General features: G+C 27.4%; 1 protein-coding gene across 1 annotated transcript; it reads left to right on the forward strand.

Moving 5' to 3' along the window:
* The first annotated feature begins 3,317 nt into the window (after window positions 1-3,317).
* LOC145841249 (putative tubulin polyglutamylase TTLL9) lies at window positions 3,318-12,089 on the forward strand. The gene is made up of 7 exons (XM_082948618.1): window positions 3,318-3,385; window positions 3,843-4,028; window positions 4,675-4,922; window positions 5,188-5,401; window positions 5,933-6,112; window positions 10,076-10,287; window positions 11,755-12,089. The coding sequence occupies exons 1-7, from the start codon at window positions 3,318-3,320 to the stop codon at window positions 11,946-11,948; spliced, it is 1,302 nt and encodes a 433-aa protein (XP_082804744.1). The 3' UTR covers window positions 11,949-12,089.
* Window positions 12,090-12,329: the final 240 nt, after the last annotated feature.

The raw sequence follows: 12,329 nt of genomic DNA on the forward strand, positions 1-12,329 counted from the left end.
GTATAGACACATAAAATATATGTTGAACTCTACGTTTAAAAGTAAAGTTTTAATCTGAAATGTTTTTAATTTTTTAAATTTTTCAATAACTTTTGCAAATAATTTGACTTTCTTTATGATAAAAAAAATTGAATTAATGAATAAATCTGAAACTTAAAAAAAAATATGTTTAAGAATTCAGATCTTATTAACATCTTTTTTTAACTTGTTAGAAAATAAATAGTATCAAAAAAAAGCTATAAAATTAAAAAAAAAAATAAAAATAAAAAAAGCTGCAACAGGGAAAAGTTAAACATATAATTGCATAACTTTTACATTAAAGCATAAATAGTTATTTGAAGAAGCAGCTTATAATAGATGTCAAAAACTAAGTCTGACAATTAAAAAATGTTGTTATAGTTAAATATAACGAAAAAGAATGCCGTGGAAAGTTTTTGCTTCTACAAACGAATATTGAAAACATTAACTTTTTTCATCATATGATTAGTTAATAAAACTTTTTTTATTTATTTACAAGCATTAAAATAACAAAGAAATTTTTTAACGGCTGAAATGTAGTACTTAACCGAGACTTAAAAGTTTTAGTAAAATTATTTCAAAAAAAGAATTCGTTTTGTTTAATTCATTTATATATTTTGAAAATGTCTATTTAGATATTTATTTAATGTACGTTACTTTTATAATACTATTACAATTTTTTATGTCTTTTTAATTTTAGCTTCATTTACTTATTTTTTAGATCTCAAGGTCAAGACCTGGATCTGTAATAGCAAGTAGAATATCAACCCAGAACTAAAGCTCTTACTACATAATCATTCATGCATAAAGTATTGTAACTACTACAAGCAAGCTAATAACTGATGAATTAATTTACAAATGTTATAAAAAACAATCAAAAATTTCTAAAGTATTTGTAACATTAAAGATAGTAACTTCATGCATGGTTAAGTTATATACTAAAATTGTTTAATGAAAAAGTTATTGCCAATTAAAACTTAAAAAAGAAGTTTAATCTAAAAGCAAACATTGATAACAAACATGTTTTAATTTTGAACAGTTTTTATGAATTAAAGAATAAAAAAAGTTAAAGCCCACTATAATTGTGAGTATTTTGATGTTAGGAAAACATCAAGGTCATCTAGCTAAATGTTTATTGTTTTTCAAACACTCTTTTTACAAAATATGCACTAGTTCAAATTATAAATAAATAAAAACAATAATTAAAAAAAATGAAAAAATAAAAGTTAAAATATTACTTGTTAATATAAGCCTTATTTTGATAAGATTAACAAGTATCATTTTGTCATCAAAAAAGTATAGTTATTAACATAAAATTTTAGTAGACAAATAAATTGCATTTTCAATTTTGTAAGTCTTTTCAAAACAAAGTTTTGTCCAAGGAGATCATAATTCACATAAGAATTCATTTTTAAAAACAACTAATTAGTAAGAAATATTTAAAAAAAAGTAGCAATGTTCTTGTAATTTTAATTCAACAACTGCAACATGTGTTTTTCAAATTCTAAGGCTAAACAATTTTTATAAACATCATCTAAATATTCATGCATTAACTCAGCAGACTGAATTGCAACTTACATAACTTTCTTTCTGTAAATGTGTTAATCACTCGTTTCTGATCTTGCAGCAACCAACTTAAAACCTTCATAAGCACCCCTTGCCATCAGGCCATTGACTTTTATGAAATAAGTGAAAGCATAATTGGTTATTTAGTATTATACTTAATAAGAGCTGAAACTGAATATAAGGTATTTAGAACAACTTATTTTTTGCAAAAGTTAAAATTATTGAGAACACAAAGTTGTGTCTAGTTTTATGTATATAAATATCTGGAAAACTACCAATTTACAACTCCTTGAAAAAAATAGAATTTTTAAATGGCCATAGCTATATTTAAAATATAAAACTAACATATTTATACAAAACAGAATACTCCTGGCAAAGTGTATAAAACACCATTTACTATACAAGTTTTGAAAAAATTTCCAAACTTTGTATGCAAGTTTTTAAAAAAAACTTTTAACTAAAATCATTGTTCTTAAGATTAACAAGAATTTTGGGTATTAGAGATTTTTTTAATATATTTAATTGAATTATTTAATATCTAATTATCAGAGTGCTTGTTTTTGATATTGTAAGCCAAAAATTAAATAATCTGTGAACAAATTTTTCAGATTTGTAGCATTATTTAAAATAAATTTCTAGTAAAAGTCAATATAGCTACATAACCAGTAATAGATAAATAGTATCAGTCTAATAAAATTAGTTTCTTGTTTTTATTTTTTGAAATTTTCCAAAGTGTTTTACTGGAATTAGTTGGTTAGTTTTGCATTTATCTAATATACTTATTTTCTTTAATAATTATTCCAATTTTAACGTCAAAATAACAAATGCTACTTCTATCTAAATTTCATAAGATTTTGAAAAATTCTTAGCTGAAATATAATCAAACCTTTTTTAGGTTTTTAATTTTGTCATGAGCATTTTTTTTAAATAAATTGTTATAAAGTGTTTTGACTTATCTTTAAACACAATTTTTTGCAACCTACCTAAATCCAAATACTTTATCTACAACTTATTAGAGTAAAAATTTATTTATTGGTGATGATCAGTTAGACACTAAATAGGTTTTGTGTCAATAGATTTTTTAAATAAATTTTAAAATTTAATTTTTAACAAGGAAATCCACAAAACAAAACAAGGTTGTTAAAATGTTACTTAAAATAAACAAATTCCTACATTGTCCAAAACAATAAGTACAAAGAACAAAAGATAAGTTTGTGTTTTTTATAAATAAAAACTCATACATACATAAACTATATGTATGATTTAACAAATGTATAAATTGACAATAACTACAATCAGTGATAATAAAACAGCATTAGTAATCTTGAGCAAGCAAAGTAGTAGTTATTGTCAGCATTGTTAGAAGTATAGAAAGCAGACAAATTTTTTCAAGTTTTATTATGTTGCGATAAAAATGATTCTAGTTTTTGAAATTTACATTATCAACAAAAAAAAAAGTAAAAATTATTTTTCTAACTTAATTCAAAATGGTGTATTGTTTTGTTTAGACTTGAATGTCCTAATGAAACTTTTGACATATTTTTACCTGTAAATGGTAAATAAGTGTCATATTTTTTTAATTAGGATAAAACCTAAATTCTATGAAGATCTATATTAACAAACAGATATGAAACAAGGAATAAAAACTTTACAAAAAAAAATTACTATGGTAGTTTTTTATATACTAGTTACTCTGTTTATTCACAGAAAATAAATATAATTTATGATACAACATGAAAAGAGGAGTGAAGACACTGCAGCGCAAAAACACTAGCAATGAGAACAGAGTCATCAGATACAGGTACAACTAACTGTTTAAATTTCAAATAAATACTTACTTTAATAGTGTTTTTTATCAAAATATTTACATACCTTGGAACCTTAAGTAAACTTTTTAACCACAAATAAACATTTCTTAAATTTGAAACTGAATCTTTTTTTTTATTTTTGTTATGACATTGCAACATATTAGTGATTTTAAATTAATTTTTATTTTAATAATTAATAGGTTACAAATAAGAAAGTAATAGTATGTTGTTTACTAACATATAGGTGCACCTTGAACAACAATAAGTTAATATTTATTTTGATAGTGCTTTATATTAAGAAATTGGCAATAAATTATCTAAACACTTTTTATTATCCTTTGTACATTGACAACAGCTTTTTCAAAAAGTTTTGTTTCTTCAAATTCAAAACTGAGCTTAAATGATCTGTTTTGTTTTGTTTTCTGACATCAAAACAACAACAACATACAGATGCGCGTTCAACAACACGGTGAACGACGTGTTGAAGCAGCGTCCTGGGTGGGTGAGGGTGGAGGAGGGGGACGCGTGGGACTTCTACTGGTGCGACGTGTCCTGGCTGAGGGAGAACTTTGACAGCAGCTTCCTCGGCGAGAACCAGAAGATTTGCCACTTCAGAAACCACTTTGAACTGACCAGGTACATTAGTTTTCTATGTTTTAAAAGTTACAGGGTTGCAAAAAAACCTGAAAAAATCTGGAATTTTAACAACTAAAAGTTTAGTAGTAATGTTCGATTTGACACAAAATATTTATCATATGCATAAAATTGTTTGTCATCATCAAAACATTTTTTCATTAAAAAACACATTTAAAGTATCTTTACAGTATCTTTTCAATGTTTTAATACTATTTAACACAGTTTCTTACATTAAATATAACTTTAAACTTTAAATTGACACAAAAATTTATACTTTTAAGAACCTGGAGAAATTTTGAAAACCTGGAGAAAGTTTACCAAAAATATTTGGCAACCCTTAAATTAGTAGCTGATATGTTAAACAAGCCTTTTTATAAAGAAGATTTGAGACTGCAAATTTTTTAGTTGTGACTGACTGCTGAGTCCTAATAAGGACAAAACCAGTCCCAGTCTACCAAAAGTCAAATAATTGAATTGGTATGACCAACCATTTTGTTAAACTTGAGCTTGTCTCATCACATACAGTAGTCCAGGCTTCTGCTCTGTAGACTTTCGCCAATATTTTTGTTTTGGCTTTTTATAAAGTTATAACTTTCATTAGCAATTGTTTTTGTGAAATTTTATAGAAAATCCACTTTTATCACAGGAAAAACTTGATCGTGAAGAACTTGAAGAGGCTAAAAAAGCAGCTGGAGAGGGAGTCCAAGTCGGAGGCGGTGAAGTGCGAGTTCTTTCCCACCACCTACGAGCTGCCCAGCGAGTACCACATATTCGTGGAAGAGTTCAAGAGGAACCCGGGCACCGTGTGGATAATGAAGCCGATCGCCAGGTCGCAAGGAAAGGGGATATTCCTGTTCAGGAAGCTTAGGGACATCACAGAGTGGAAGAAGGAAGGTTGGTGTGATATTTTTTGTATGATATTTAGTTGGAATTTAGTAACTAGTTGTAATAAATCTTGACTTTGATAAAGTATTGATTCATAAAATACCATAGGGGAGTAGTATAATTTTTATGATAGAAAAAAAAATTAAATAACATACAAATGTGGTGTACATATAAAAAAATTACTTCATGCATAAGCTATACAGCATTAGAATAAAATAATTTTTATATTTTTTAACTTGATATGCCAGTAAATAAAATTTAAAATTTATTCAAGGGTACAAGCAACATTACAATGATGACAAGAAAGAAGAGACCAAAGACGTGGAGACCTACATCGTTCAGAGGTATTTGGGGAACCCCTACCTGATAGGCGGCAAGAAGTTTGACGTCAGGTTGTACGTTCTCGTAACTTCTTACGTCCCACTCAAAGCCTGGCTCTACAGAGACGGCTTTGCCAGATTTTCCAACACGCAGTTCTCTCTTGACAAGTTGGTAGCTTTTATATTGAATGTTTAAATTTTGTAAGCTAGTAGTTTAAATTTGTTTCTTATAACACATATTTGTTTTAATTTTAGGGACTGGAGTTTTCTTAGTTTTTCTTTAATTTTTTTTGGATAAAATTATTCTATAGTGGCTTTAATATATCTTCATCTTTATAAGATTATAATTATAACTGTAAAGTTTTTTTTTTAATTATTACGAATAAACTAGTTTGTTTCACAATTTAAATAACATGTTTTTTTATGTTTTTGTTGTTAATAGTTGTAAACTAATCATGCTGAATTTTGGTAATTTGAAATTTACACTCTTTTTTATTGTAACAGTTTTGATTACATTATTAAAGTAAAACTTATTGATTTAAAAAAAAAATAAACTTTGAAGTAAGAGTACTTGTTCTTTTTCCTCATACTTTGCACATTATCAAAATAAAAAACAAACAATCCTTTAACAAAAGTTAAATTTTGTTTTGAATTAAACTGATTTTATACAACTTGTTTCAAACAAACGCATTCAAACAGCATAGACGACAGCTACGTGCACCTCACCAACGTGGCCATTCAGAAAACTGCTCCCGATTACGACCCCGACAAGGGATGCAAGTGGTCCCTGCAGCAGTTGAGAAAATACTTGACCGCCAAGCACGGCACCAAGCGGATAGAAAAGATGTTCGATGAGATGAACGAGATATTCGTTAAAAGGTGTTGTTTAATTTTGTATGATGTTACTACGTCTGATTTTCAAGGGTGCACGACTACAAATTCGGACAATTCAAATTCCGACAATTCAAATTCTTAAAAAAAAATTAAAAGGTTCACAATTAAACTATTAATATATAATTGTTAAATATAAAAAACATATATAGATCTTATTAATATCTACGAACCATTTTTTCTTTTTGCAAAACATTAAATATTTTTTGACATATCGCTTAAATAAAGTTAAAAAATTATTTATTTATAGTATTTTTAAAAATCTTGAAAACTATTTAAGATTTAGCAAAACAGAAAAAGTGGCTTGTAGGTGCTAATAAGATCTACATATGTATTTTTAATTTTTTTCAAATTTATAACACTTATTGAAATATAGTTTTTTAAATATTTTTTTAAGAATTTGAATTGTCAGAATTTGAGTTGTCCGAATTTGAATTGTCATGTAACTGATTTTTAAGTGGGACATTATAATCTTAAAAAATGTATGATATGTTGTACCTTACTGCATGTCTAATGTAGATTTTTTTCAAAAGTCACCAATGACCGTTTAAAGTTTTTCTCAATAGATTTTAATATGAGACAGTATGAAATGTTCAAATGAATCAGTATTAAATGAAATAAAAAAAGTCGGTAGATTATTATAAAGCATTTCATTCATTCAAGAGAAAAATATCTAACTGAAAGGTATCACATTAAATAGCTAGATACAGAGTTTGAACTACGGCGTTGTATTTTTATGTAAATAAACTTTTTGTTTTATTTGAAAATTTCAAGTACTATAAGTTACTTATTACAAAGTTTAAAAGTTTGATTTTGATTTTTCAGTACAGTCAGCTTTGTAAAAAGCTTTGCAGACCTATATACAGACCACGGTTTTTTTATTGTTAACTTTCTACAAACTTTAAATTTTTACAAAAAGTATAATTACCTTTTTTTTTAAGAGACAATGAGTTTTCAGGAAATATTACTTAAGCAGTTTAAAAGTTTGAGGTTTTTAATTGAAAATGTGAATGTAATTTAAAATATCTGAACATTTTCCATTTTGAAGACTTTTCCTATGAATATTTAAATCTAAATTTTTCAAGTGACACTTTTTCCTCATAACAATATAAAAATCTTGAACAAGAAAATTTTATCCACTTACTCTTTTGATAGCTTTACAAACTATGTAACTAATTGAAGAATTGTTGGTGAAATTAATTAACACAAGCTATAAGTTGAAAAATCTCAAATTAGTTTTAGAAAAACTTTAAATCTAACTCTTGATTGAAAATAAAACCTATTTTTTATTTTTGATAAAATCAATATAAATCAACCATGTGTTTGCAATTTTCATCTGTTAAGGAATTTAATTCACTCGTTTTTAATATAGATGCGACATTTTCTTTTGAAGCTCAGCATTTTTACACACATTTTGGTTTATATATCTTATTAGTCGTTGTTTTTATTTTTAAAATATTGCAGTGCATCTCTTGTCTTTCTCATATTTTTGCGGCTACAATTACGACCAGCTGTATTAGGAATCTCGTTTTGGGTCGGAATGTTTCCACGTATGAAATCCTTAGCAACTATCCTGTGGTTTTGTTTTTGATTCATAATACTAAAGAAAATATTATTATATGACGTCACAAGCCAATACAGCAGTTGCTCTCTCTTCTTAAACACATAACATACTTGTGCTGTTGTTAACATTGCAAGAGTATTTTCAGTGTGCAGATACCCACCTCTTGAGTGCTTCTTAGGTACGCTTTTGTTTGACAAAAACTTTGTGTTCAAAATGCGATTTATTACTCGAATTGGTTGTCAATTTAGATCAGGGTTTCCCAAACTTATTTCAATAGGCCACCTAAACAGAAATTAAGCCCCCTCTAACAAGATTACTGAAACAACTACCATTAAAATAATCCTAAAACCTTTTTTTTGTCCTCCTCATCAAGTCCAGAATACCTCATGGCCCCTCTGTGACCCCCCTTCCCTTTGCTCCTCATGATCCTTTTTTTTTGTATATATTGAGGCCACTCGACCCACTTTGGGAAACTCTGATTCAGATACTTACTTTTTGTTAAGTACGTAATTTTAAACTGTCTTACAAGTGAGTACTAATAACAATAAGCAAAATTACTGCACTGTATAGTTATGCTTGAATATTGTTCTATTAAAACTCAGTTTTTTAATTTCAATTACACTATTAGCAGTAATTAAGTATATAAGTTTGGTTTTGCTATTTCAGCTTACAAAGCATGCAGAATAATATTTTCAGAATGTAAGACTACTTATAGTGTGCTGTATTTGTAAACCTTGTTTCTTAGCCATAGGGGGGTATCCATCTTTTTTACAAGTTGATCTTATTTAATAGAGTTTTTTCTAAGCTTCAAGATGCTTTTTATCTTTAAAATTCAAACTATTTTTTGAGATATGACCGGTCAAAGTCGAGCTGCATAGTAGGTACCCTATGGGAAGGGAAACTAAAACAGCGAAAAATTAACTATTTTATTTAAAAAGATCTCCTCCTATGTTTTTAAGCAATTTTCTTCAGAATTTTACAGTCTTATTTTTATAAAATAATAAAAAAAACGTTACTTTAGACTTTAAATTGTTTTTTGTAATTTTTTTTTTTTTTTTAAGAATTTTCTTTCAATTTTTGAAATATTTTTTTTTATTTTATGAAGTTATTACAATTCATAGGTATCGTTTTTTTTTTCTTTTAATGTAAGGAACATTACCTGAAAATTTAAAGAAAATTGCTTAAAAAATGGAGGAGGAGATAGATGTGTAGTGAATTTTAAAATTTCCAAGAAAATTGACCCCGAAAAATTTGCGGTCCATACGTTTGTATCAGAAACTTTTGACAAAAAAATAAAATATTTCAAAATTTAAATGACATATTTGAATTTTATAAGAACTGGCTTGTAGTTTGTTCTTCAAGCTTTTATATAAAAGCCAAAGTTATTTTATCTATAAAAATTGTTTTACAAGATACTCGTGCTGTTGCATTGCAAGAGTATTTTTAGTGTGCAGATATCTGCCTCTTAAGTGCTTCGTAGGTACGATTTTGTTTAACAAAATCTTGTGTTAAAAGTACAATTTTCTACTCAGACCCTTTGTCCATTCAGATCAGGGTTTCACAAACTATTTTTTTTCAAATTGACCCCCTAAACAAAAATAAAAAAAGCTATGGCCCCCTCCAACAAGATTACTCAAAAAACTACCATTAAAAAAAAGCCTAAGACCTTTTTTTAGCTCTTCATCATCAAGTCCTGAATATCTAGCTAGTGTAAGTTTCAAATTATGACCTCATGACTCCTCTGTGGCCCCTTAACAGCTCATAGGCCCCCAAGGGAGCCACTTAGCCCAGTTTAGGAAACCCTGATTTAGATGCTTACTTTTTGTTGAGTACGTAATTTTAAATTGTCTTACAAGTGAGTACTAATAAGCAAATTTACTATACTATAAAATCATGCTGGAATATTGTTCTAGTAAACTCTGTTATTTAGTTTTCAGTCAAACCAGTAGCCATTGCACAACTGAAAAATAAAATTTAAATTTGGCTATTTTAGCCTACAAAGCTTGCGGAAGAACATTTTCTGAATGTAAGATTGCTTTTAGTGCGCTGTAAAATTCGACTCACCCGTTTTAGTTTCATCCATTTAAAATTCTGCACGTTTTTCTAACCAAATAAAAGTTTAATTTTACAATTGCAGCTTTCAAAGCGTTTAAATGAACATAAACAAATAAATAAAAAATGAATTAATTAAAACAAACGACAAGCATTTGCAGAACCACGCTTGCTCATCGTAATACAACCATTTATTTTATTTTTCTGTCAAAGCAAATAGTTCAGCTACAAATCATCTAAACTCAAACTTCGTTCAGCTTGCAAAGCGTGCAAAACTAGATACCGTTATGTAGTCGACACCATTTAAAACTAACTTATTTTTTACATTATTTCAGCCTGCAGAGCGTGCAAAAGAACATAATAAACGACAAGCACTGCTTCGAGTTGTACGGATACGACATTTTGTTGGACGACAAGCTGAAGCTGTGGTTGTTGGAAGTGAACGCATCGCCCTCACTAACCGCCAGCAACCAGGCAGATTACGACCTGAAGTCGGGATTGCTGGAAGACACCTTGCACGTTGTCGACATGGAGGGAAGAATGACCGGTTTGTTTGTTTTGTTTTGACTGAATGTTAAGTTATAAGATTTTTTTCTGTATGTTATATTTTTTCTGTACTGAGAAAAAGTAAGAATGACTGATTTTATTTGTTTTTTAATTTTTAAAATATTGTTTTTATTTGTTTGTTTTTGGTTTGTTTAAAATTTTGTTTACCAACCTGTGAAACTTTACGATTAGTTTTTATATAGATAAGTAAAAAGATTAAAATATTATTTATAAAGTTAGATAATTTAATTGGTTAATGCTTAAATTGTTATTATATTTGGTGCTGGAAGACGTATTACACCTTGTTAAAATGACTTGTTTGCTAATTTATAATTTTTTTCGTTTTAAATGGATGTAAAGTTGTAAGAATTTTGTATATATGTTTTTTGCTGCTTTGTTCAAGTTAGAAATATCATTTTTTATTTGTCTTGTTTGTTGATTGTAATTTATTTTTGTTAATCTGAAGGGAAGAATGACCGGTTTGTTTATTTTAAATAATATATGGTTTTTATTTGTTCTTTAAATTAAAATTAAATTTAGTTTTTATTTTTTCTTCTTATTTTAAAGATTTGTACTTTTAATTTTCTCTTTTAATTTAAAAAGATAAAGTTTTTCTTTGTACTTTTATTTAAAAAAATATATAATTTTTAACTGGTGTTTAATTTATTTTTGCTTATTTATCTTTCCGTATGTTATATTTATTCCGTGTAAGAATGACTGGCTTGGTTTTTTTATGATTTTTTCGTTTAATAGAATATGAAATTTAGTACTATGTTTATGTAGTACTTTTAAAAGTTTTAAGCTCAGTAGAACTTCTACATGAACCTTTTAATTTATAACTCTACATAATTTTCCTTCTCTAATACAGTGGTTCCTAATTTTTTAAGCTTTCAAGTTTTCAAAACTTTTTAAGTTCGCCATACAAGTTCATAATAAAGATGTTAATTTTTCTTTTCTGAAACGATTTTACTGTTATACAAAAATACTTTACTTTCTTTGCTCAACAAATTATCCTCTGCTGCTCACAAAAGCATACTTTGGAAAACATAGATTTTTCAAAATAGAAACAACTTTTAATTGCTTTACAAAACTTTTTAAAAATTAATTATTTTAATAAAAAATTGTTATAATTAAAACGTTCGAAAGAACGTGCAAAAGCACAAAAACACTTGTAATTTTTTTGATTTTATACTATTTGTGTACATTTCTAAATATAATAAACTATCTCAGCAAAAGAAATGCGTAAACTGTGCATACTCGTGCGATATTGGTTTAAAAAAGTTTAGTTTTAAGTGTTCTAAGCTGCCACAACTCAAAATCTTTATAATTTTAGGCGATTTTCTATTAGATCAGTTTACTCGCTTGAAAAAGTAAATAAATATCTTCGAAATAAAATCATTCAAAAGCAAAGAATCTATTGTAAAAATTTAATTTTTTTTATATTAAAAATCAAAACTATTTGTATCAGGTAAGGAGAAGCGGATCGGAAACTTCGACTTGCTGTGGAACGACGGACCGGTGTACGTTGATGACGCGCAATTCAGCGAGGTGAATGTGACGTCATACGCGCCCAACACCTTCCTCGGTTGCTATAACGACCGGAAACAACAACTCAACACGTTGTTCAGGCAACTGCACATCAAAAAGACAGGTTCCGCGTGAATTGGTGATAATGTTTTTAATCTATGACTTTTTTTTGGTTTGTAGATTTAAAAACGTCCGAGTAATTTTGACTTATTTTTAAATGTACTCGTTTTAAGTTTACATAAAGTTAATATTTTTTAAACTATTTTAAGGTTTGCGCTTGCTTCGTTCAACTTTTTCATTTAAAGTTTATTTTTTGACAATTTGCACATTTGTTTTAACTTTTAAATATATTAAAATACAAAAGAACTTTACTTTTTAAGAATTAAACATAAAAATGTTTGTTTCACTTTATTCAGTTTTGTTCATGACAAAAAATGTTTAATCCGTAAGCAAGTTTGTAGTTTTTTGATAACTTTTAAACTTGAAATAATATTCTTGTTCTTCATTATAAAAGTT

The sequence above is a fragment of the Thalia democratica genome, chromosome 1, assembly GCF_965202585.1.
Source record: "Thalia democratica chromosome 1, ktThaDemo2.hap1.1, whole genome shotgun sequence".
Classification (NCBI taxonomy): domain Eukaryota; kingdom Metazoa; phylum Chordata; class Thaliacea; order Salpida; family Salpidae; genus Thalia; species Thalia democratica.